Here is a 25,781-nt window from a genome sequence, read left to right as displayed (position 1 = left end):
CGCCGAATCCTGCTGAAAAGGGCTGAATCCTGGATTCGGCGCATCCCTATTATATTATATATATTAATATATATATTAAAATTGTAAAATAAAGAAATGTGTGAAAAGTGGGTGTTTAATGTGATATATAAATAACCCATAGCTGAGCAGATAACAGGAGCAGAGTGGGCCAGTAAGGAGGATATTGGAAAACATGCAGATGTTAGTAATCCGGAATATTTGATTATATAGACTGTTCTAAAATTCAAATGTGGGCCAGTGCTAATATTTAGCAGACATAGAAACCAATGAGCAGAGCTTAGGGTGGGGATCTATAAGATGCGTCCTTGTCCATAACCTAAATACCCCGCCATAAGGTGACGATGGACACTGACCAGATCTTATGACTGTCCCATAGCTTTAAAGGCAAAGTAGCATATTTGTGTAAACATAATAGTGAAATTGTACACCCGCTTTGTGCAGCTGCCATTTAGGAGCAGTGCAAACTGCATACGATCATCCCCAACCTCTCCCAGCCTGAGAGGACCCAGAGGTGAATATATATATTTCTATGGGTTATTTATATATCACATTAAACACCCACTTTTCACACATATCTTTATTTTACAATTTTGGGCGCGCTCCATCTCCATGGTCCAGTGCTGTATTTGTGCTAATGGAAGCTCTGCAGTTATCGCTTCACTATAAACATAAGTATTTTGTATTTCTCTGACTGTATTTTACCTTGTCTCCCCAGGAGTTCTATGAACACACAAAAACGCTCTGGCAGGACGAGGGGGTGAGGGCGTGCTACGAGCGATCCAACGAGTACCAGCTGATTGACTGCGCACAGTAGTAAGTACTACTCTTAACACACTGATTGTTGTGGATTACAGCTCCCAGCATCCTTAGCAAGATGCTCCTAGTCAGAGTTTATTTGATCCCCTGCCTGTCAGTGTGGCGCTGCTTCTTTGGCAGCTCCGTGGTGCCAGGCTAAGGGAGGTGGCACAATAGTTGTGTTGAAGAAGACCAATTAAACATGTGATATTTCACTAGGACTACTTGCCCTTTCATTTGTAGAAGTCCATATTTGATCTCTTATTGAATGTTACTGATGGAGTCCTGCGCAGGTCCATTTTTTTTTTTTTTTGAAACCCGCAATTTGACCCACACGTTCACGCTATCAAACTAACCTTCCGACCTTGGGGGGGGTGATGCGAAACCGGACGAGATGTCACATTTGACCGAAAGCGATGTCACTCCAGTGCTGAATCTTCTCAAAAACTGGAAGAATCACAAGGGTGGAAGGGATCAAGCCCACACCTTTGATCGGTACCCAGCCAGGTTACCAGCGGACTGCCCGCACGGCCAAGGAATCAGGGACTTTTTGCCCGAAATCCGACCAGGTATTCCATGGGTACCCGACCCAATGCAGGACTCTATCTGATGGTTTCTGTGCCTTGGTCAGGCATTTGGATGAGGCCATGAGTAATGGCTTGGATAAGGAAGACTAAGTCCAATGTATGGTGTCTGGTTGCTTCCATGTTCCTATATCAATTGACTGAGGCACCATGGTGGGGCAATGGGAAGTATTCTACTTTGCAGTGCTGGTTAGTATGTTGAGTGTGTAAACTTTGGAAGCTGTTCCTGCTGAATTGTGCTTAGTACAGTGGAAAACGTATGACGCCATAGTTTTATGGGATCTCTCTGTACAGGCTATGAGCAAACATAGGGGGCTGTTCCTGCTGAATTGTGCTTAGTACAGTTGAAAACATATGCCGCCATAGTTTTATGGTATCTCTCTGTACAGACTATGAGCAAACTTAGGGGACTGTTCCTGCTGAATTGTGCTTAGTACAGGGGAATACCTATGTTGCCATAGTTTTATGGTATCTCTGTAGAGACTGAGCAAACTCAGGGGGCTGTTCCTGCTGCATTGTGCTTATTACAGGGGAATACCTATGCTGCCATAGTTAATGGTTTATGGTATCTCTTTATACAGGCTATGAACATATTTACTGATGTACCCATTTACTAGTCACAGGCAGACATCAGCCATTCCTCTGATTGCGCAAGGTTAGCCCCTGTTTGAACAGTGTAGCACAGCAGAAGGGCTATGGGAGATAAGTGCAACCTAACTGATTCCATCAGACAAATAAAAGCAGAGCACATGTGCAGACAGTCTCCTTATGAGGTTGGTGCAAAGTTAGATATTCAGCAGTGCGCTTTCCTCTGTTATTTGGTACCGGTTGTAAGGTTTTTTTTGCCCATTTAAAGGACAACTAAAGGATATTTACAGTACCATTTAGGCTTTCGTTGATCTGACAGAATACAGGCTCCGTTAATTGGATGGTGTTATGGCTCTCTTTTAAAGTGTTTCACCCCACAATGTTAGATATCACCTCCCAGCATGTAATGAAGGCATAAAGCATTGTGGGAGCTGTAGTGCTGCAACATCTCGGAGAGAGAGATGTTTTTAGAAACGGGGCTTTGGACCCTCTAGCAATGTTTGCGATAGTTCCAGGGATCTCCTAGGCATACTGGCACTCGCCCCGTATCTTACGCTAACCTTCAATCACTGCTGCCCACTGATACAGTTTCTTTTAGGGATGCACCAAATGCAGGATTCGGCCTTTTTCAGCAGGATTCGGATTTGGCCGAATCCTTCTTCCCAGCCGAACTGAATCCTAATTTGCATATGCAAATTAGGAGCAGGGAGGGAAATGTTTTCCCCTTCCCACCCCTTATTTGCATATGCGAATTATGATTCGGTTCGGTATTCGGCTGAATCTTTCACAAAGGATTCGGGGGTTCGGCCGAAAACAAAATAGTGGATTCGGTTCATCCCTATTTTCTGCCCCTGTCGTTTGCCCCAGTGCTTTATAATTGCTTGTTTTTTTGGGGGGGGGGGGTTGTAACTTATTGGATATTGAAATTTTCTTATTACAATTTGTTTGCAATTACAAAAACTTGTGGCATTAAAGCTTCAATTTACATAATAATAAACAAGTTGAACTCAAGAAAATACAAAAGAAGAAAAACAAAAGAGAGAGAAAACCGTAAAAACAAACATCAAAATGGCAAATTGACCTAATTTGTCCTCCTGTTGTGGTCACTTTGTATTCATTGCTTTTATGCACTTAGATACATGTTGTATATAATTAAAGGACCAGTAACATAAAAAAATTGTTCCTTTGTAATGAAAAAAAACCCACCAAGACAGTTTTAACGTTTAACTATGACAAACAAGGGAAAGTTGTGCTCACCACTAATTTTTAAAACCATTAGGCGGGGGGTGCAATGAGGCTTTGACTACAAAATACATATAGACAAATACAAGATCCTCTGCACTCAACCCATTATCAATATATTTAAGACAGAGACATTTTGTGCATACTGCTACTGAAAAATGCCTTACCCTTTAAACAAAACAGATTGTTTGTCCATATATTGCAATATATTTAAGTCATCCCATATCTGGCCAGTCCTACGCTCAATTTTCATCTGATTCATTAAGAATTCTATTGCTTCATTATACATTTTACAAAGGGACTAAGTTTTACCTGCAACTTACTAGCTGCTTTCAAAGTAAAACTCCCAAACTTGAAAGGGTTAGGCATTTTTCAGTAGCAGTATGCACAAAATGTCTCAATGTCTTAAATAGCTATAGTCAGGTGATCCCACTGGTGTCTAATAAAAGGGCAGCCAAGTTTGGGAGTTTTAACTTTTAAATCGCAAAGCTTTTATTAAGAAATTACTTACTAGAAACACATTTTTTTTTAAGTCTTTTTTATGTTACTGGTCCTTTAACCTAACTTCATTGATATTACAATCTACACTATTTGCCTGCTTTTCTAATTGATTATTGAGAGTGTTCCATTTTGGGAAGTGTGGCACTGATACACCCAGGGCTCCGGGCACATTTGTGGCTAGGGATGGCCAAATTGTGCCGTTGCTTCAGCGAAAACTTGTCGAAATGCATAAAAGTCTATCGGCGGGGAAAAAAAATTTTGACGCACATTTTTTCTCTCCTATTGAAGTCCGCGACAAAATACGTCGAAAAAATGTGCTCGTCCCTATTTGTGACAATCACGGGGTTCTGGTAGGAGGCTAAAATGCTTGTGGCCAATAGGGGAAGCGGGAAGACAATAGTGAGCATTGTTCACCAGTAGGTGGGTTTGCACACTGAATCCCAGTTCCTCCGCACAAATAACTCACATACTTGCAAGTCCCACTCCCAGCTGTGGCCAAGTGCACCTCCGACGCACTTGAGCGAAATTATCAGCCTTCATTTGGCACCAATCAGGAAAAATATTTGTGCCACTCATGGGACCTGCAGTTCTCCTGTCCTCCTGTTGTTTGCCTACAACTGCTGTCTGATGTGACATGCTCCCTTCAACTCGGCGGCAGCAAAAACCCCTTCTGCCCTATACAATTAATTTATACCCAGACTGCTCCTTTATCCAATGTTAGGCTGTTACAAAGGGTGCAGAACCATAGGGGGTACTGATTAAAGGAACAGTAACACCAAAATAAAAAAGTAAAAAAAAAAATAGCATGTATTGTTGCCGTGCACTGGTAAAACTGATCTGTTTGCTTCAGAAACACTACTATAGTTCATATAAACAAGCTGCTGTGTAGCAATGGCAGAAATTTAAAAAAGACTATATGGCACAGGTTAAATAGTGGATAACAGATAACACCATTATCTACTACCGAGCTTATCCGCTGTGTAACCTGAGCCTTTTCTACTTTGAATGGCTGCCCCCATTGCTACATAGCAGCTTATTTAAAGGAAAACTAGAAGAATGTAGGTCTCTAAAAATATATTGCATAAAACAGCTCATATGTAAAACCCTGCTTCATGTAAATAAACCATTTTCTTAATAATATACTTTTTTAGTAGTATGTGCCATTGGGTAATCATAAATAGAAAATTGCCATTTTAAAAAATAAGGGCCGCCCCCTGGGATCGTAGGATTCACGGTGCACACAAACAAACCAAACATGTTAGGTCACATGAGCCAATTAACAGACAGAGTTGTGTCTTTTGCTTCCACTCTTCTTCCTGTTACAGTTAGAGTTGTGGTATTTCTGGTCAGGTGATCTCTGAGGCAGCACACAGACCATCATGAAATGGAGGTTCATGGTAAGAGATGTAAAAGGGCAATATTTACTTAAATATATATAATTTTTTCAAGATCCTTTAATATGCCACTTAATAGGATATAAACTATATGTTGCTGAAATATTTATTTTGGGTGTATAGTTTTCCTTTAAATAAACAATAGTACTGTTTCTAATAGGGATGCACCCAATCTGGGATTCGGCCTTTTTCAGCAGGATTCGGCCGAATCCTTCTGCCCGTCTGAACCGAATCCTAATTTGCAAATGCAAATTAGAGGCAGGGAGAGAAAATGTGTGACTTTTTGTCACAAAACAAAGAAGTAAAAAAAAAGTTTTCCCATTCCTAATTTGCATGTGCAAATTCGGTTCAGCCGAATCCAAAATAGTGGATTTGGTGCATCCCTAGTTTCTAAAGCAAACAGAACAGTTTTATCAGTGCAGGGCAACACTGCATTATATTTTTATTACTTTAAATCACTTCTTTTTTTTTTTTGAGGTTACTGTTCCTTTAAATGAATGAACTGAAGGGAAAGTTATCCAAATACGTTTGGGGTGCACAACCAGAGCTGGTTTAATTTTTGAATTGTGGGACTTTGTAACGGATTTGTTGCCCGACTCAGAGCTTTTTGGCATTTAAGTTGTGTGCCAGTGACTTGGAGCTGACACTTTTCAGCAGGCGATGATCGTTCTCATTGTTTGCTATGCGGCATGCCACACGGACTACAGATTGTAGCACAGGCAGAGAAATCGTATCCCTACTCATGTGACTGGCAGGGTTTCCAGCTGCTTTGTGGTCCAGCCCCTCACAACCCAAGATCTGGCCCTGATCTCATAGGTCACAGGGACATAAGAATTAGGGATGCACCAAATGCAGGATTCTGTTTGGGATTCGGCCTTTTCCAGCAGTTTTTGGATTGGATTCGGCCAAATCCTTCTGCCCGACCGTCAGGTCACGTGTTTTACCATTTTCTATTTACTGCAAATCTCCCATTTGTGGCCCAAGGGCTGGGTTGCCCTGTCTTCTCTTGGAAACACTTGCATTAGACCACACTGTGGCCCCTTGTGCTTTCCTGTGCAGTGTTAGGAGGGGCCACTGGTCTGGTACAGAAAGTAGCCCTGTCCTGCCAGTCATTAATGCCCAGTGCATTGTGAAGCCGAGGGTTGGGCGGGGCTCACTCTGCCCACAATGATTAGGATGATTATGTCATGACAGCTGATCCCTACTCTGCCATGCCATTGGCTGTTGCAATCTCCAATTTTTTTCTTCCTCCTCCTGATAGCAGGGGCCCCAATTAGGGAGGTTTCCTGAGCTCAAAGTCTTTCTCATTGACCAGCGCTGTCAGGGGGAATGAGCTGTTGGGCAGAGGATATCACTCGCCCTCCTGTGCCTTTTTTTTTTCTTTCAAGCTACAACTCCCAGCTTCCCCAGCCAGCCAATTGAATATCTGAGTTTCATTAACGGCAATGGTAATAATTAATAGACTAGGTACCGACGTTCCACTGAATCCACTGAGAAATGTATCCGATAATGTAGCAAATTGTATCAGTCAGAGTGCCCTGGGATTACTGAGCTGCCACACTGACTCCCCACAGGGAGAGACATTAAACTTCAATTTTAGAAAAACGGTAAAGTAAAAAAAGTGGAGCTGGTTTTTCAAAGCTGCCCCAATTGTGTTGCACAGCCTGAAGGCCAGTTAGGGTGAGATTTGGGGTGAGTGCTTATTTGTTCCCTGGGTACCCCTCGAACTATAGCAGGGTGACTGTTACCCCAATGTTTCTATATATCTGTAACCTTGTTATGAGCTAAGGGGTCCAGCCTGAAGGCCAGTTAGGGGGAGATTTGGGGTGAATGTTTATTTGTGCCCTGGGTACCCCTGGAATTATAGTATGGTGACTGTTACCACAATGTTTCTATATATCGGTGAGCTGGTTATGATTATGTGGGTACCCCTGATACTTTAGCATCTACACTTAACCCTTCCTCTTGTGCTGTGTCCCATATAGACATTTCTATTACTTGTCATTCACTGAGGCCCCCCCTTCCTGAAGGCAATAGTATTCTAAGATCGTATTCAATTGTCTGAGTGGTTTGGGCTCTTCTCTAGCAACCAGGCAGTCATTTGAATGGCAGACCGGCAAAGGAATAGCAGAGAGTCTGGAGAGTATAATGAAGTGGTAGTCTAGGGATGGATCTACTTTCTGGCTGCTGTGGGTTTGGTGACAAAAGTTTCATATTAAATAAAATAATAATAATAAAACCTTCTGAGACTTATTGCAACCTGTTGTAAAATATTAATGTTGGTGGTTATCGTCAAATATAAATGGATCTGTGTCCCAGCAGAGACACATGCCTCTCAAATCAAGTGTGCAAAGAATTGCTGGGAGTTGTAGTTTAACATCTGGAGGCCCTGTGCATGTGAGGAGTGTTGCTGTGCTCCTTCTTCCCACCCCTGGGGGGGCCCCTCCTCCCAAACTGCTTATGCAAACTGTGTGCAGAGCCAGCGCAGAGCTATTTTTAGCCCCGGCTGCAGCAAGCAAAGGGGTAGGGCTGCATTTGGGTCACGTAGGAGGGCAATTCAGGGGGTGTTTCCCTGTGCCAGGCTGCAGGCACCGGATTGGTAATCAGACGACAAGCATGCAGCCCTCCCAATCATCTCCCGCCCCCATCTCTGCTGCAAATGGAAACGGCACCCAGATGATTTCCCTTATACACCAGCCTCCTACTTGCCCCAGGTTTCTCTTCTGGGGGTTCAGTGTTTCACTTTGCCCCAAATAATAGGGAAATAGCTGCAGGTGGCAGGGATTCTCTCCCTAATTATTGCTCTTGCTCCTTAAAGGAGAACTAAACCTTAAAATGAATATGGCTAAAAATGCTATATTTTATATACTGAACTTATTGCACCAGCCTAAAGTTTCAGCTTGTCAATAGCAGCAATGATCCAGGACTTCAAACTTGTCACAGGGGGTCACCATCTTGGAAAGTGTCTGTGACACTCACATGCTCAGTGGGCTCTGAGCAGCTGTTGAGAAGCTAAGCTTAGGGCTCGTCACTAATTATCCAGCAGAAAATGAGATTCCCCTGTAATATAAGTTGATGCTACAGGTTTGCTGATTATTAAATTCTGATGCTAGTTGCACAGGTTGCTGTGCTGCCATGTAGTAATTATCTGTATTAATTACTAATCAGCCTTATATTGTGACATTTCTATTCTATGTGTACTGTATATTGTGAGTGGGTCCCTAAGCTCAGTAAGTGACAGCAGCACAGAGCATGTGCAGTGAATCAGCAGAAAAGAAGATAGGGAGCTACTGGGGCATCTTTGGAGACAGGTCTTTACTGCTTAAAGGGCTGTGGTTGCCTTGGGCTGGTACAGAGGCACAGAACATCATGTACAACAAGTTTTTGTGTATGGCTGCTTCAGGCTCATGGCACCCGGGCACTTTTCAGCACAAAAATCACTCCCTGCCACCTCTCATTCTCAAGCACCTAAAATCACTAGAGCATTTTCGGGCTGATGATCATCAGTTCTGGAACCATCATGGGAGGGGGCTGGGAGTGATTTCTGCTAAAAAGTGCCTTTAGCGCTTCCCAATTTCATTGTTTGGTGCTACTTGCCCTTTAAACCGCTGGCAGAGACAGTTCAGCACTTAATAATACCTTCCCTGTAGAGCTGGGCACCGGCCCCTCCTCATCTTCTCTTTTCTAATATTAGAACAGGTATATTAATCCTGAACTAATTAATGAGGGAGATCTACTGTAAATATAGCGGGGTGGGTCCTATTTTAGGAAGCATGTGTCCCTTCGTTGAGGGCCCAGGGCACTGCATTCATGGAAGCTCAGAACCAAGTATACGATTCGCTTTTATTCTGGTTAAAGTGATTCTGTGGGCTCCACCACTTAGCCAGCTCCATCACATAGTGAAAGGGCAGAGACGCACGTTGCTATTTCAGGAGATTAGTTGCCCAGTGACAAATCGATTCTTCTTCAAGCGACTAATATCCCCAAACTGCCTTCCTGCCACCTAGAATGTAAATCGTCCTCAGGATGGCACCTGGAACGCTTTGTTTTCCGAAGTTGCCTCACGAGGAAACTTTGGACGACTTTGGAAAGCCGAAGCGATCCGAGTGCCATGCCGCTGGTGATTTACATTGTAGCCAACGGGAAGGCAGTTCGGGGAGATTAGTTGGCCAAAGAAGAATCGATTTGTCGCTGGGCAACTGATCTCCCGAAATAGCAGTGTGTGTCTCTGCCCTTAAGGTGGCCATAGACACACAGATCCTATCGTACGATTTTCGGATCGTGTGTGGCGTGTGTCGACATCTTTCGTCCGGCGGAGATCGGCCGTTTGGTCGATCGGTCAGGTTTGATTTTGACCTGACCGATCCTGCCGGAGCCCACGGCACATCGTAATCGGATCGTACCGCCATACTGCCGAACAATCAGATTACCCCCGATATAGCCATGTTTGTTCATGGCATATCAGGGAATGCGTAGATGCAAAAAATTGGCCACATCGCCAAACGAGCGGATCTTTGCATCTATGGCCACCTTTACAGGTAAGAAATCTAGTGCTCCATGGCGCCCCCTCTGGTTGGGAGGCTGCACTTACCTGTGCGCACATACTAATTCCTACATTCGCTGTCTGATTTGGGCCGGAGGCATCAAACAATCGCAGGATTTCCATTTGTTCCATGCGCCTATATTTAGCATTTCCGCCTCGCGTTTGCTTATAAATAACTTTATTTTTGTTGACTAGTGAGCACCTGCTCCTCCTTAGGTTCCTGCCGTGATTGGTTCTGCTCCTCCTCTGGATTCTGCTCTGATTGGTTAAGCTGAGGAGAAATGGGCCAAGGGTAAATGGGTCTGGGGGTGCTCCCTGTCCAACTGGGCAGGATAGTGTGCGAGCAATTCTTGAGGAGGGGGTGTCACCCTTGTGCAACACACCTATTCACTTGGAGCCATTGTTTTGAGTGGAGTCGTGGCTCTAAATATTCATAGATTGGCACAGAGAGAGTGAAAGTAAAGGATCTCCTGCATGATATTCTCTCTCCAGACTGCTGGCATTATAGCTTCTACCTGCAGCTGGCTGAGGATTATGGGAAGTTTTTACAGCTGCTTTGTTCAGCACAATTCTCAGCCACTTTTCAATTGAAGATGATCTATTCGTTTTAGGCATTTAAAGTGAATGCTGGGAGTTATAGTTCTGCACCAGTTGCATGTATTTTCCTTGGTATGGGGCTGAATCCCCCTGTTTGCTGGGTGGGTGGGAGTTGCCGGGAGAGGCCAAGCGTTGGCCGCGCTCCAGATGTCTCTCACAAGATTTCGAACTGACGCAGCTATTTATAGAAAAGTCGTCCCATCGTCATGACAACGGAGAGGGGAGGCCAGGGCGGCTGGAAGCTATTTCTGGGCTCCTCTTGGAATCTAAAACTGGGAAAGTTCTCTTATCCGCCTGAAACTGGCCTGTGTCTGGATGGGGGGCTGGAGAGTATCAGTCGGCAGCATTACACCCCTTTCCTTGGGCCCCAGGGCTGAGGGCTTGTACAGAAGAAATGTGGCTGCGAGGGGTTGTGGATTCATTCTAACCATGGCTAAAACTTGCTTGTCATTTTGCCATTATCTTCCCTGTGCTACAGGGCATGCTGGAACTGGTAGTAGGATTTTATCATTGCATATATTCTGAATGTTTCAGCTCATCCTGTGTCTGTGTTGGAACTATAAGGGCAGAGACACACGCTAAGGTTCGGGGAGATTCTTCTTTGGGGCGACTAATCTCCCCAAACTGCCTTCCTGCCGGCTAGAATGAAAATCTCCAGCCGGATGGCACTCGGAGCGATTCGTTTTTTCCGAAGTTTCCTTGGGAAGGCAATTCTCCCCGAATCTGAGCGTGTGTCTCTGCCTATTGTCCTAGGAAATATCGGTACAAATTCTGGGGGCCCAACCTTGCAGGCCCCCCCAGCCCTCTACCGACCTAAATATCTGCATAACTAATGAATGGGGCCCTTTTGTCTCCTGCTATGAGGATTGTGCCAGGGCCACGAGGCATTCATGATCTGCTTAGTTTTAAAGGAGACTTCAAACCTTAGTGTAAAATAGTGATGCACCGAATCCACTATTTTGGTTTCGGCCAAACCCCCGAATCCACTATTTTGCAAATTAGGGATGGGAAGGGGAAAACATTTTTAATTCCTTGTTTTCTGACAAAAAGTCACACGGTTTCCCTCCCCACCCCTAATTTGCATATAATCCGAATCCTGCTGAGAAAGGCCGAATCATGGACTCGGTGCATCCCTAGTTTAAAAACCCCTCTCCCTACCCTGGGTAGACACCCCAGCCTACCTGCACCCCTTATTTTTTTACTTGCCCCTCAGTGCAGATTCTGGCCTTGGAGTTCACAGTAGCCATCATCTTTCTTCTGTCTTTTTTGAAAGTTTCGGCGCATGCGCAGTTGGTGTAATTTTCCGGTTCCGAACCACTGCTCATGTGCCGAAAGTCACAAAAATGTCCAATAATTTTTTGGAAATTTCCCGTACTTTTGGCACATGCACAGTTGTTCAGGACCGGAAATTTACTCCCAACTGCGCATGCGCAGAAGAAGATGGCTGCCATGAACTCTGAGGCCTGTATCTGTATAGAGGGCTGAGTAAAAAAATTAGGGGCATTTACCCGGTGGGGGGCAGGTATACTGGTAGGGAGGGGGGTCTACCCAGGGGAGGGGGGGAGGGTTTTTTAAACTACGGGTTGAATTCTCCTTTAAAGCACCCTGCCCCATTAAACTGCATGCCTGATCAGCATTTAGGTGCCTGCTGCTGACTGGAAAGCTTTTTGTTCAGACCTGAGCCCTGTTGCTGGCGGATTACGTCTGAGAGCTAAAAGGGAACTACATTTTTTCTCTCTAAGGCAATTGGCATGCCATGTACCATGTGAAGGCAACACTAAGTTACAGTTGGTGGGCTGGGAGTAGTTTTCCCATGCACTATGTGGCCTTGGTACTGTAACCTTCTGGGGTGACGTGTGTCCGACTAAAAATCCCTCCCACCATTTAAAAAAAATAAATAAAATCTTAAGGGATTTTAGATCAATAGGCCTTTTGCTGTGGTTACACTACAACTCCCAGCAACCCTCAGCAGCCTTTGGATTCCCCCCTGCAAGACTAATGCTAAATGCCCGGAAATCAGATCTCCAGTGAGGCCTTTAAAGAACAAGTATTCCTCATTGGTGGCGGTAAATAGTCGGCATAAACAGACTCTTATTATTAGGAACTAGTATTTATAAGGCACCAACATATTCCGCAGTGCTGTACAATACAAGATATATTTCTCCTCCTGTATCCTCCGTGTATCTGAGATCTCACCTGCTTATTGTAGTACATGTTCTTTCCTCCTTTCTTTATGTCTGAGAGCAAAGGCAACTTATCAGGAAGGTGCTCCCTGTATATTTTATTCCCCCTGGTTATATTAAAAAAAAAAGTGCATGGGCATCAAATTCAGGTTTCTTTCTGAGTATTAACTCTGTAAACCTAGTTAGTTCCTATTAAAGGGAATATAAACCCCAAATTAAAATGTTGCCTAATGAAAGAAAAATGTGGGAGCTTCCGAATACCCATTCATCCCTCATTCTCACTGTGTAATTGTCATTGAGAGCAGTGTCTGTCCCTTTCAATTTCCTTGGATTAGACCCCTGGACAGACTGAAGCACTGACTTGCAATGATAAAGCTCTGGCTGCTGGAAAATCTGAAATTAATGTTTTGCTTTTTTCAGTTTTCTAGACAAAATTGACATTGTGAAACAGAACGACTACACGCCTAGTGATCAGGTCAGTTCAATCGGGGAATAGCACCAGCTAGTGGTCCGGTCTCAACTGCCAGCTTCACGTGCTTAGAACCACATGATTGGATAATACTGGGGTCTGTGTGAGCATAGGGTGCGTCTGGGGTGGTGGGGCTGGGGGTGTCCATGTCAAGAATTTAGGCTTGTATATTAATCTGCTGGTCACCATAATATGATTGGTTATGATTAGCGACACAAGGACATTCATTATAGCTATTTCATCCATAGGGTTGGTAAGTCATGTAAGGAAGCAGTAACAGGTAGTGGGTGCAGGCAACTCCCTCCCAGCAGAAGCAGTTAGGACTGGAGCAAGAGTGAAGTGAATGCCTGGGGCTGCCTGTAGAAGCAGTTGGGTGTGTGACCCCAGGGAACGCTATAAAGGCCTAACTCTGTGCTCTCTCTTCCCAGGACTTGCTGCGATGCAGAGTTCTCACGTCGGGAATATTCGAAACCAAGTTTCAGGTGGACAAAGTCAATTTCCAGTAAGCGCTCCTATTCCTTGCTGTTCATTCCCATTCAGGTGACACTTTGGGGCCCCTGTGATGTATTTGGGGGACTTGTGACTATTATCTTTTCATTGTAAGTCTGTGTTATTGGCAAATAACTTAACATGTGCACATTTTTCAGCTTTAATAATACAGGCGCTTCCTCTCACATGAAATGTTCATACTCCATCTATTTATGTATGTTAAATCCCTTAAAATCGCTACGTTTTTATTAAGAAATAACTTGGCAAAACTCCGCTTGCGCTCCACTTCACAAAAGGCGATCCATCGTGCGGCGCTCCATTTCTCCTTATAGGAAATCGCCAGGGAGGAGAAATAGAGCGCCGCACGATGGATCGACGCCCTGTCAACGTTTCTGAAGAGGAGCGCAAGCGGCGTTTCACCAAGTTATTTCTTAATAAAGACTTAGCAATTTTAAAGTTTAATATGTGTTGGCGTCTTTTTTTCATAGCTTACTTAATAATTATTTTAGAAAATGTTTGCTGTTACTGGTCCTTTAATTAAAAAAACCCTAACCCCCCCTACCCTACATAACCCCCCGCCTAGCTTTTACCCCTAGTAAATTCCCCTAACTCTTTTCTTGCAGATTCAGGGCATCGGAGTTCACGGGCACCATCTTCTTCTCTTCTGTAATCTTCGGGAAGTAAGTGCCGTATTGGCGCATGCACAGTTGGAGCAGTCTTCGGGTTTTTGACAACCGCACAACCGAAGAGAAAAAAAATGTCGCCCGTGAACTATGATGCCCTGAATCTGCACAGAGGGGTAAGTAAAGAGTTAGGGGCATTTACCAGGGGTAACAGCTAGGCTGGGGGGGGAAGCAGGGAGGGTGGTCTATGTAGGGTAGGGGATAAGGTTTTTTTTAATTAAGGGTTTAATTCTCCTTTAAGTCTAATTGATGTGGTGTGAGACACTAGCTCTGATCCCTGGCTCTGGCCCAGTGTCAAAACTTGTAATTGTTTAGCTGTCTGCATCTCTACATTCCACAGACACCTGGCACTCTAACCAGCCTTTGGGGGTTCCTAGTATGTGCTGTGTATTGCCCTAGGTGCACCTCTATGAATGAGTTCCAGTTTACAGCATCTCCATTTTCCTTTACAGCATGTTCGATGTTGGAGGCCAGCGAGATGAGCGCAGGAAGTGGATCCAGTGCTTTAACGGTAAAAAAAAAAGGAGCCTCTCTCTCTGTCTTTTAGTGCAAATCTTTTCAGATTGTTCACTAGAAAAAGACTTATCAATTGCTTTCCATTTTGTTCTGTTTTTCCAAGAGCAAATATTAATAATGTTCCTGTCTCTGCTGTGTCATAACTAGATATTAATGGGCCCAACAGCAAATTACTTTTCATGCCCCCAAAATGTCTAAAGGTTTTACTAATATTTATTGAAACTCTATATGAATAATGGCCTTATGGGGCCCCTATACCTTCTGCCCCCCCCCCTGCAGACGCAGGGTCTGCTTCCTCTGTAGTCGCACCCATGTGTCTCTGGTATTTCAGCCTGGCAAGTCTGTAATTCACACTCTGGCTCTGAACTTTACAATTTGCTCCATAAGTTGATACATTTCTCAGCAGCATCTGTGGGATATTAGCAACTATTGTATCAATTCTAACAGCTGCCTCTAAGGATTCTCCCCTCGATCTGCTTCAGAAGGTGAAGAATGAAACTTAAATTTGTGACTGACGGACAGTCACAAATAGAAAGTATTTGAAGAGTCTCTTTTGGTGAACTATCTAAAAAAACAACTGAACTGAAAAAAAGTGTTGGAAGGTGAACAACCCCTTTAAGTTGGCACATCCTTAGACTCACTCTCCAATTTGCTTCTGGAACTCCTAGTGGGATTGTTCACCTTTTAGTTAACTGTTAGTATGATGCAGAGCAGTGATCCCCAACCAGTAGCTCGTGAGCAACATGTTGCTCTCCAATCCCTTGGATGTTGCTCCCAGTCTCCTCAAAGCAGGTGATTATCTTTGAATTCCAGGCTTGGAGGCAAGTTTTGGTTGTATAAAAACCAGGTGTACTGCCAAACAGAGCCTCAATGTAGGTTGATAATCCACATAGGGGCTACCAAATGGCCAATCACAGCCCTTATTTGGCAGCCGAAGAACATGTTTCATGCATGTGGTGTTCCCCAACTCCTTTTGCTTCTGAATGTTGCTCAAGGGTTCCAAAGGTTGGGGATCCCTGATTGTGATATTCTGAGATAATTTGCATTTGATTTTCATTCTTTATTATTTGAGCTTTTTGAGTTTTTTGGCTTTTTATTCAGCAGCTCTCCACTTCACAATTTCAGCACCAAATTCCCCTAGCAACCATGCATTGATTTGAATAAGAGACTGGAATATGAATAGGAGAGGGTCTGCAAAGAAAAAGGAGCAATAATAAGTAGCAATAACAAAAAAAATGTATAGCCGTTCTAAATGGGGTCAGGACCCCTATTTGAAAGCTGGAAAGAGTCAGAAGAACAAGGGAAATAATTAAATAAATAATGAATAATGAACAATTAAATAGTTGCAATTGGCCACTCTAATATGGTAAAAGCTAACTTAGGGTGCTGGGATGTGCCATACCCCACAATATCTCCTGTAGGTTATACCAAAGGTAAAAAGTCCTGCCCTCCATGTTTAAAGCTGTTTAATGGTTTCATTTTCCCCTCTCCTAGATGTCACAGCTATAATCTTCGTTGTAGCCAGCAGCAGCTACAACATGGTGATCCGGGAGGACAATCACACCAACAGACTCCAGGAAGCATTAAACCTCTTCAAGAGTATCTGGAACAATAGGTACAAATAACTTTCCTTTTTCCCCCCAAACGGTACCTCTACTGTTCTTTCGGGCAGCCTTATAGGCGAATCAGTTCTGTGGCCCTTCCTGGGATGCAGCAGTTAATTGCTCTGTGGCTCTGCATATAGAGCTTTGGTCTTTAATGAATTGTCTTGTGTGCTCACACACAGGCTGCCTATAAACAATCAGACAACATCTGGCTAATTCAGACAGGAGTTGGGCTTGTGAATGCAGCTGGAAACAGAATGGGAATATCCAGTTAATCTAGTACCATTGTGGCCAAGGGGGGGAACTGCAGTTACTCGGCGGCTGTGATGCAGTTTAGCTATGGAGAATGGAGCAGCTCTGGTGCCTGGGCTTTCCCTTCTCTATCCTTGTGTAACACAATATACTGCCCCCCTCTCTATCTCTCATACAGGTGGCTACGGACCATTTCAGTCATTCTCTTCCTCAATAAACAAGATCTGCTCGCTGAAAAGGTTAATGCTGGGAAATCTAAAATAGAGGACTACTTCCCTGAGTTTGCCCGATACACCACCCCAGATGATGGTAAGTTCTGACCAACTATGGTGCTTTAACAGACCAGTCCTGTCTCTTGGTTGGATGCATTGTTCTCTTCCAGTAGAATCCCCCCAAAGTAATATATTCGTTAATGGGTTGCTGGTTCCATTCTCATTAAGGAACTGAGCTCAACTTCAAATACTTGAGAAAGGGGAAAACCCCCGAAACATGTCTTGTATGATGGCACAATAAACCTGAGCAGCAGAGAAGATTTGGTTTTTTTTATTCATTTTCTTCATACTGGGCTCTAGATATACAATAGTGTTAAGGGGGCCCTCTCCTATCATGGCCTGAGAATATCATCATTTCTGTTCCCTACAGCAACTCCAGAAGTCGGCGAGGATCCTCGAGTCACAAGGGCCAAGTATTTTATTAGAGATGAGTTTCTTGTAAGTATCAATGTGTAATTTGTGCAATATTATCACTCGTGTATTATAAGGGATAATGTGCCCCCTACTGTAAATGATAAGGATATTAGAAGTCACTGAGGGGTTTTTCTGTGACCATATAAAGGCACAAGGCTGCAGGCTGAGTTATACAGGGAACTCTGAGTATCACTCATGTATTATAAGGGATAATGTACCCCCTACTGTAAATGATAAGGATATTAGAAGTCACTGAGGGGTTGTTCTGTGACCATATAAAGGCACAAGGCTGCAGGCTGAGTTATACAGGGAACTCTGAGTATCACTCATGTATTATAAGGGATAATGTACGCCTTACTGTAAATGATAAGGATATTAGAAGTCACTGAGGGGTTGTTCTGTGACCATATAAAGGCACAAGGCTGCAGGCTCTGTTATACAGGGAACTTTGAGCATCACTCATGCATTATAAGATATAATGTACCCCCACTGTAAATGATAAGGATATTAGAAGTCACTGAGGGGTTGTTCTGTGACCATATAAAGGCACAAGGCTGCAGGCTGAGTTATACAGGGAACTCTGAGTATCACTTGTATATTATAAGGGATAATATAGTAATTACAGTTACCTATAACGATAAATGAGGAATTGATAGATATTGGGCCGTTGATTGGAATTACGTTTTTATCACATCTCCATGGGTTTTGGGTGGAGCCTTTTTGAAAGTTAATTGTATTTAGACCTTTCCCTTCAATGATAAAGTCTGAAAATGGAATGAAAAGTGTTGCCGTTGCTGATAGCTTATGACTTTCCCTTTTGCAGAGAATCAGCACAGCGAGTGGGGACGGCCGCCATTATTGCTACCCTCATTTCACATGTGCAGTGGATACAGAAAACATCCGAAGGGTTTTTAATGATTGTCGGGACATTATCCAAAGGATGCACCTGCGCCAATATGAGCTGTTGTGATGGAGAGCACTTTTTGTTTTTGGTTCCCCCCCCCCTCCTTGTGTTCCGGACTACAAATTCCTCATTTAAAGAAAAAAACCTAAATAAAAAGAAAAAAAATTAACAAAACAAGAAAAAAATCCAACAAAAAAGTATCTAAAAAATGGAAAATATATATTATATATATTCGGGAGAAACAGTCACCCAACTTTGGGGTTTGGGGGGGGGATACTGGGTGCAGCCTCACACGCTCTCTCTCTCTCCAGTTAGCGGCCCTTTTGCTTCTCTCTCTCTCTCCTTGCTGCCGGACAATTGCCAAACTGTCAGCTTGCTTCCCCTCACCCACCACCCTTCGAATAAATCAAAAATGCGTGGGCTAGCACCAAATCCAGCCATGAGTTTCCCTTTAAAACGCCAGCCAGAAGATAAGTGTGATGTGAAGGATTGTTGGTGCCCTGCTGTGCCAGGAAGAGGGTGTTGTGAGCATTAGGGGGTAGGAGGCAAGTCTCATTTCTTACTATTATTCTTCCGTCCCGTTATTGGTAACAGCATGGGCAGAAATCAAGCCCTTCCCCATTTTATCCATTTCATATCCAATCACCAAAGGTATCGGATCCATCGTTGAGCGAGCGGCTAAGAAGCTCCGACACAAAACTGTCAGACTGTAGGGCGTCTTATGGTATTTACAGAACGATGGGAGGAGCCAACGGCAGTATGGAGGCACACGGGTGCCATTTTTTTTTAAACAATAAATACTTGGATATGAATTCCAGCATATCAACGTATTTATTTCTATAGGTCTCGGACGTTTGCCTATAATCTGAGTTCTCCACAGTTTTTTTTTTTTTTTTTTTTAATTCCTATTGGTCCTTAGACGCCGACCTTGTGTGATTTATTTCAATCATGTGCATAATAATGTTATTATACCTCTCGCCTCACAGATCTGATCACTCCTCTTTCTTATAACAACCTTCACTTTTTTGGCTTTTGGTTTTTTTTTTGTTCCCCCCCCTCCCCATTTTGTTTTTATTTTACTGCTGGGTTATTATTCTTGTACAGACTGTAAAATGTATTATTTTGTACAACTTTATTGAAAAAAACTTGTAGAAGATCTTTGTGCCTTGATTTCAGCTTTGCCCTGTACAATGAGCTAAGATGTAAGTATGTCTAATTTCTCTGTACAGCATTGTCATTCTGCCTCCTGCGTTCGCTCACCACGGGGGCAAATTTATCTGTAGTTAATAGGGATTTTTTTTTTCTTCTGGTTTACAAAAGGAAAAGGCTGTTTAGTTAAAAAAGAAAAAAAATCAAAAATGTACAAATGTTGCAACCTTAACCACTTTTAAAGTGAGGTATTCATGAAGTGACCCAATGTGGCTTCATCGTGCTTTTTAATTTTTAGCTTTAACTCATTTAAATATCTATCCAAATGCAAAAACATGGCTTGTTTCTACATAAACCAAATTTTGCTACAAATAAGTGCTAGTCTTCTTATCCTTTTCCTGGCATCTTATTGACCGTACGCCAAAGGGATGTTGGAGGAGCTCTGTTAGATCTATAGTCGGCCAAACTAATCCAAAAAGTTGTCAAATAAGCGTTCAGATTCTTTTCAAGAGTTGGCCATTTTTGTTTTCCTGGTGGATTTGGCCCAATAATATTACTGTGGTTATTCGTTTCAACAGGCCTGTCACGTGCAGATACCCCTTGCGAGTAGGTGAGTGCCTATTGGCCAAGAAGCCACAGTAGCCATCTGTTTAGTTTGGGTGCCATGAAGGTTGTCCAGGGTATGGCCACTTTAATCATTCCTGTAGGGCAGAGTTTTTAAAGCATTTTAGGGTCAAGCCCTTACCTCACTTTCTGAAATTTTCTTTGCCTCCCCTTTGTTTTTAGAAAGATTCAGGTCTTACCAGAACAGCCAATCATCTTGTACCCCTAGAGAAGGGGCAGAGCCACCATTTAGGAACCCCTTCTGGGAATAGTAGTTGGTAACAGCTGAAATGTAAATCAATGTGGGGTGCTGGTATGTTAGCCCTCTTTCCCTGTCCATTTTCCTGTTTAAAGGAAAGTTAAACTAAAAATTTAGGTAGAAATGTTGTACATTATGTTTTAGGGCTTCTGTACCAGCCCAAGGCAACCACAGCCCTTTAGCAGTAAAGATCTGTGTCTTCAAAGATGCCCCAGTAGCTCCCCATCTTCTTTTCTGCCAATTCACTGCACATGATCTGTGCTGCTGTCACTTACTGAGCTTAGGGACCCACTCACAATATACAGTACACATAGAATAGAAATGTCACAATATAAGGCTGATTAGTAATTAATACAGATAATTACTACATGGCAGCACAGATAAGATAAGGCAAGATCCATTATCCAGAAAACACCAGGCCCCGAGCATTCTGGATAACAGGTCCCATACCTGTACCATTTTTCCTTTCCTCGTCACTCATGGTAGTTCCCATTGGTGAATGCTTTGGGGGATGAGGAAATTGTTTTTACTTCTGTTTTATTCTGTTTCCTGGTCACCTTGCATTGTAGCATTCACCAGGGAATTACAGACTCCCAAGGGGACGAGCTTTCAAAGAAGACACAGTAGGGGGAGGGTCTTTCCATTGACCTGGAGGGAGGGTGTAGCCCATTTGGTGAATGCTACCATGGAAGGTGACCAGGAAACAGAAATTACGGTAAGTAAAAACTATTTTCCTGGGTTGTTTTTTTCTGGTCCCCTGAAAAATCCAAACTGGTATATGTTATTTTTAGCTCTAATTAAGAATTACAAGCATAAAGTTCCTTTTAGTTTGAGAGAAATGCATTAATCTGCCTTAAATCAGACTGGCGGTGTGTGGAGCAGAAATAGCTTTTTGATTGGTCGGCAGCTCGCCTTGGCTGCAGGAATTTCTTGCACTGGGAATGGAATTTCTTTTTAATGACCTCTCCGTAGACTATAGAGGATCCTTCCCAGCAGCTTTTTGATTGTTCTTCGTGTTTTAATTTAAATTATCTTCCTATTCTTTTTTCAGCTTACAGTTTAAAGTGCTTTCTGGTTGACAGAAAAAAAAGTGTTCGTTTTCTGGGGACCTACTTCTGGGGAAATGCCCCTAACTTTTTAACTCACCCCTCAGTGCAGATTCAGGTATCGCAGTTCACCGCAGCCATCTTCCAGGTCTTCGGTAATCTTCGGCACATGCGCAGTTGGAGCAATTTACCGGTTTGCAACAAATGCGCATGCGCCAAAATGGACAGAAATTGCCAAAGCGCCGGAAGAAGACCCGAAATATGGCTGCTGTGAACAGTCTACACTGAGGAGTAAGTAAAAAGGTAGGCCATTTCGCTTTTGTAGAGGGGTAGGGGTTTTTTTGGGGTTTTTTGGTAAAGGGTTTGTTTCTCCTTTAAGGAGAGATGTTGGCTGGATGACAGGTGTCCCAGTCCATCGAGAGTTGCTGTAGCCAATGTATGACATACTATTTAAGAAATATCCCAAAGGTAGAAGTGAGCTGATTTATTTTGGTTGAGTAGGGGGAGCGTCAGAAGAAAATAAAATATAACCATAAGAGACAGGTCCATTTCTGAAGGAAGGAACAGTAACATCAACAATTTTTACAAAAAAATTCGTTAGAATACAACGAAATAAAAACACCAAGACAAATTAAAATTTAGAATAGCAAAGCCTTTATTAAGAAATAACTTACAGGAACTCCACTTCCTGTCCTCTTCAGAAATGGCGACCATCGATCCTGTGGCGCTCGATTTCTCCTTCCTGGCTATTCACTGACAGCGTGTAGATCTCCTTCTCCAGCTCTTCTTCATCCTCCTCCCAGGATCAGCAGTAGGAAGGCGATGTTCGGCGGGCTCCCCCTCCCTCAGTGCAGGGAAGAAGGTCTCAGCAACTTCTGTGTTGTATTCGTTTTCCTCTCTGTGTAAAATGTCGCTGCAACTGCGTGACACTGATTTTTGATGCAATAAGTGATATTATTTATTCAGCCCATATACATACAAGAAAAGGGCAACGTTTCGGACCCCACTGGGTCCTTTGTCAAGCCTGGCAAGAGGCTTGACAAAGGACCCAGTGGGGTCCGAAACGTTGCCCTTTTCTTGTATGTATATGGGCTGAATAAATAATATCACTTATTGCATCAAAAATCAGTGTGCTGCTGGATTACTTTCTACATTGTATGCTGGACCCTGTGGGCAGGAAAGGGTCAACCAGAGCAAGCACCTGACACCCTGCATAGGGTTATCGTGAAGGGTCGAGCACTCTGAATTTTGCAAATGCTGCAACTGCGTGAGACGCCTCCCGGCTGCTTTGTAGGACACACAGTGAAATCAGGAAGGGAGCCTGGGAAGATGCGCAATCCCACTGTATGGAGCAGTAAAGGGAGCCATGTTTCTCTGCAGAACCTGCCTACGGGGAAGTGAACCAGCTGGGCGGTGTGTTTGTGAATGGCAGGCCCTGCGGATTGCTTAAGAGAAACACGGCTATCCTGGCACCGAGCAGGGGGCGTCCCAGTCAGTGGCCCGGATAGTCATCACCTCGTAGCCCACCTTTATGTTCTCTCTGATGTTCTCCCGGTACTTAGACTGCTCGAACACCGGCAAGTAGTCATTAGTGTCACTGATTTTCATGGTCAGGTAGGTGGTGGCGGATCTGCGGGGGGAACCAAAGTTGGTGGTTATTTTGAGCACATGGGTGTCCTTGGTCTCCTGGTCCTGTGGCTGGCTGGTGCTCACGTGCCCGTCTCTGAATCGATCTCAAAGTAATCATTGGAGCGGCTATCGAACAGCGCCTCCATGAAGTACTCCAGCCGGGCCCACCTCCCCCGTGTCCGGATCCACTGCCCGCAGAGAAGTCACCCGGGTCCCCGCCGGCTCGATCTCCAGCACCGATGCCTGGTTGTTATGAAGTTGGAACTGGGGGCTGCTATTAGTGCTCCTCTTTATTCTCCTGCCCCGAAGCTTCCTCCTCACCAGCACCTGCTCCGGGGAGCTCCTTCACATCATGGGCAAAGCTGCCCCCAAGTTCCCCCACACAGTCCGCCGGACAACGGAGGCATTAGACAGTCTACACCCGCCCCCCCCCCAGTAGAGTGGCCAGAAGTGCCTGAGTCCTATGCAGCAGTTCTGGGGGGACGTGTACTCCGCTCTGTACTCAATGTCCACATCGGGGAGACTCTTGTAGGGCCCCGCACTCTCCCCCCGGCTTTCGGTGAGGCTTTGCTATTTTAAATTTTAATTTGTCTTGGTGTTTTTATTTAATTGTATTCTAACAAATTTTTTTTGTAAAAATTTTTTGATGTTACTGTTCCTTTAAATTGTATATTTATAGGCAAGGTAACTAGAAGTCAGTAATATTTCCTTGTTTAAAATGGCACACAGTGTTTGTGTCATGTTAAGTATAGGTTCATAACGGCTATCCCACGGATAGTCCACGTGTAGCCAAGCCACAGACTGGCATAATGCAGTCCTTAATCTTGATTTTCCTTTAAATTGCACAAATCCAGTGGGGGTGATGGTATGATAAGGGCATTCATCAGAAGATGTTGGTCTCTGGGGTTCCCTGCAGTAGGGAGATGGTTCCATGATTGGTTTGTAAAGCTGGCCAAACACTATAAGATCCGCTTGTTTGAAATGAGCGGATATTTCCCCGATGTGCCCACCAACAGCAGGGCTATATTGGGTTATAATCCGAACTTTCCGCCCCTAGGGACGAACGATCGGATTACAACGAGGAGCAATGGGCTCCGACGTGTCAATAGCTGGAAAAATTAAACCTTTCAGATCGGTAAGACCCGTTGGCCCCTATACACAGGCAGAAAAGCTGCCGCTTTGGTCTAAAGCAGCGATCCCCAACCAGTAGCTTGTGTGCAACATGTTGCTCACCAACCCCTTGGATGTTGCTCCCAGTGGCCTCAAAGCAGTTGCTTATTTTTGAATTCCAGGCTTGGAGGCAAGTTTTGGTTGCATAAAAACCAGGTGCACTGCTAAACAGAGCCTCAATGTAGGTTGACAATGCACATAGGGGCTACTAAATGGCCAATCACAGCCCTTATTTGGCACCTTAGGAACATTTTCATGCTAGTCTTGCTCCCCAACTCATTTTACTTCTGAATGTTGCTCACGGATTCACAAGGTTGGGGATCCCTGGTCTAAAGGATCAATATCGTCTTTAATCTGCATGTGTATGGCCACCTTAAGACTCATTGTTCCAGTAGATCCCTAGGCCCTGTCTTCTAAGTTACTTATATTCACACCGCTCTTAGAACATACTCTCTAATTTATCCACTGTATTTTCACATTGCCCCTCTCCAAGGGAGCTGACAAGAAGGCTTTAAGATTAGGAGAGAAAAGAGATGTTGGCGTATCAGTAGCATTGTTGTGGTATTGGAATTGGGTTGGTAAACTGGCCAAGGCAGAAAGTTTACGGACAAAATAGTGTCTTAGCACAGCGTCTCGATAAACCCCTAACAGAAGGGGCAGGGGGCATGAGTTAATCTCCGTTTTAGGATACATAAAAATAACTATTTCAAAGCTAAGATGAATGCCAGGATAAGGTTGTGTAATGAAGACCAGGAGCTACATTACCAAAAGCACTGGACTATGCAGAACCTAATTTCCAAACCAGATGTTGGATCATTGTTGCGAGGAGTTGCTTCCATTCAGCTACAAGAGCATTGGTGAGGTTGGGCACTGATGTTGGGGATCAGACTAATAGTCAGGGTTTCAGTTCATCCCACAGGGTTGGGTTGAGGTCAAGGTTCTGTGCAGTCGGCTTCTTTCCATTTCAGCAAATGTGTTCTGCACAGACCTGGCTTTGTGCGTGTGGACAATATTGTGCTGAACCAGGATCAGTTCCACACAGAAGAAAGAATGGAATTGTCAAGAATGTCATTGTATCTAGTAGATATAAGACTTTACTGGATCCCAAACCATGGAAACCTCTCCAGCCCACTATTCCTCCTCCAGCAAAGTTACTGTTCGCATTGTGCATAAAAGCAGAAAGTGTTCTCGCATCTGCCCAGCAGTTTCTATCAGACTATCTGAGAGTAATCAAAAGCTTTCCAAAGTAATATGGCAGCTTTATACTACAAACAAAACACTGCTACTTTTACTGTATGTCCCTGGGGATAATTATATATCCTGAATAAATAAGCTTAAAAAATTAACAGAGATCCAAACTTTTAGACAGCCTGTTTCAAACATCTTTCTACACAAAATTTGTCATACACAAATAGCTCCAGAAGCTTAGAGAAAAGCAAAGACATGGAAAGGGATGTGGCACAATAGTTTTGCAGTTTACTGGGTTATAAATGGGGCATGCCCAATTTGCGTTAGATCTGATACTATTTGTGTTGCAACTGAATGGAGCCTCATCAGTAGAAGCAATGCAATTCCAACATCATCCAATCATAAACAGCTTAAACCAGCAAAGAAATATCTTGCAGTCAAGGCTGTGGCCTTGTCTTAAGGCCCCCCCAATCACGGCCTGATAAAAGCTGGTGACAGACCAAGTCGGCAGCTTATTGGCCTGTGTGTGGGGCCATCCGACAGGCTTTCCCGATCGATATATCTCTTGTTCGGGTAGGTTAAAAAATCCTGCCCATATCAGATGCATTATGATTCGATCATTGGGCACACGATCGGATCAGCCCAATATCACCCACCTCTATGTGGACACATCGGGGAGAGATCCG

At 43.8% G+C, this 25,781-nt stretch overlaps 1 protein-coding gene and 1 pseudogene across 5 annotated transcripts in view; one reads left to right on the top strand and one right to left on the bottom strand.

Annotated features, from left to right (window-relative positions):
* gnas.S (GNAS complex locus S homeolog) overlaps positions 1 to 19,572 on the top strand; it is an 81,455-nt gene extending 61,883 nt beyond the window's left edge. For 4 of the 5 annotated variants that reach the window (XM_018237290.2, XM_018237291.2, XM_018237292.2 and 1 more), the window contains 8 exons: positions 737 to 834; positions 12,869 to 12,923; positions 13,346 to 13,419; positions 14,542 to 14,600; positions 16,100 to 16,220; positions 16,640 to 16,770; positions 17,104 to 17,171; positions 17,971 to 19,572. In XM_018237290.2, the coding sequence (XP_018092779.1) occupies positions 737 to 834; positions 12,869 to 12,923; positions 13,346 to 13,419; positions 14,542 to 14,600; positions 16,100 to 16,220; positions 16,640 to 16,770; positions 17,104 to 17,171; positions 17,971 to 18,117 (753 nt within the window). In that variant the 3' untranslated portion in view covers positions 18,118 to 19,572. 5 annotated transcript variants of the gene reach the window in all.
* A 2,611-nt stretch (positions 19,573 to 22,183) lies between these two features.
* LOC108702190 lies at positions 22,184 to 24,724 on the bottom strand (annotated as a pseudogene).
* Positions 24,725 to 25,781: the final 1,057 nt, after the last annotated feature.

This window comes from Xenopus laevis, chromosome 9_10S, assembly GCF_017654675.1.
Source record: "Xenopus laevis strain J_2021 chromosome 9_10S, Xenopus_laevis_v10.1, whole genome shotgun sequence".
NCBI lineage: Eukaryota > Metazoa > Chordata > Amphibia > Anura > Pipidae > Xenopus > Xenopus laevis.
This window is presented reverse-complemented; position numbering and strand designations above follow the sequence as displayed.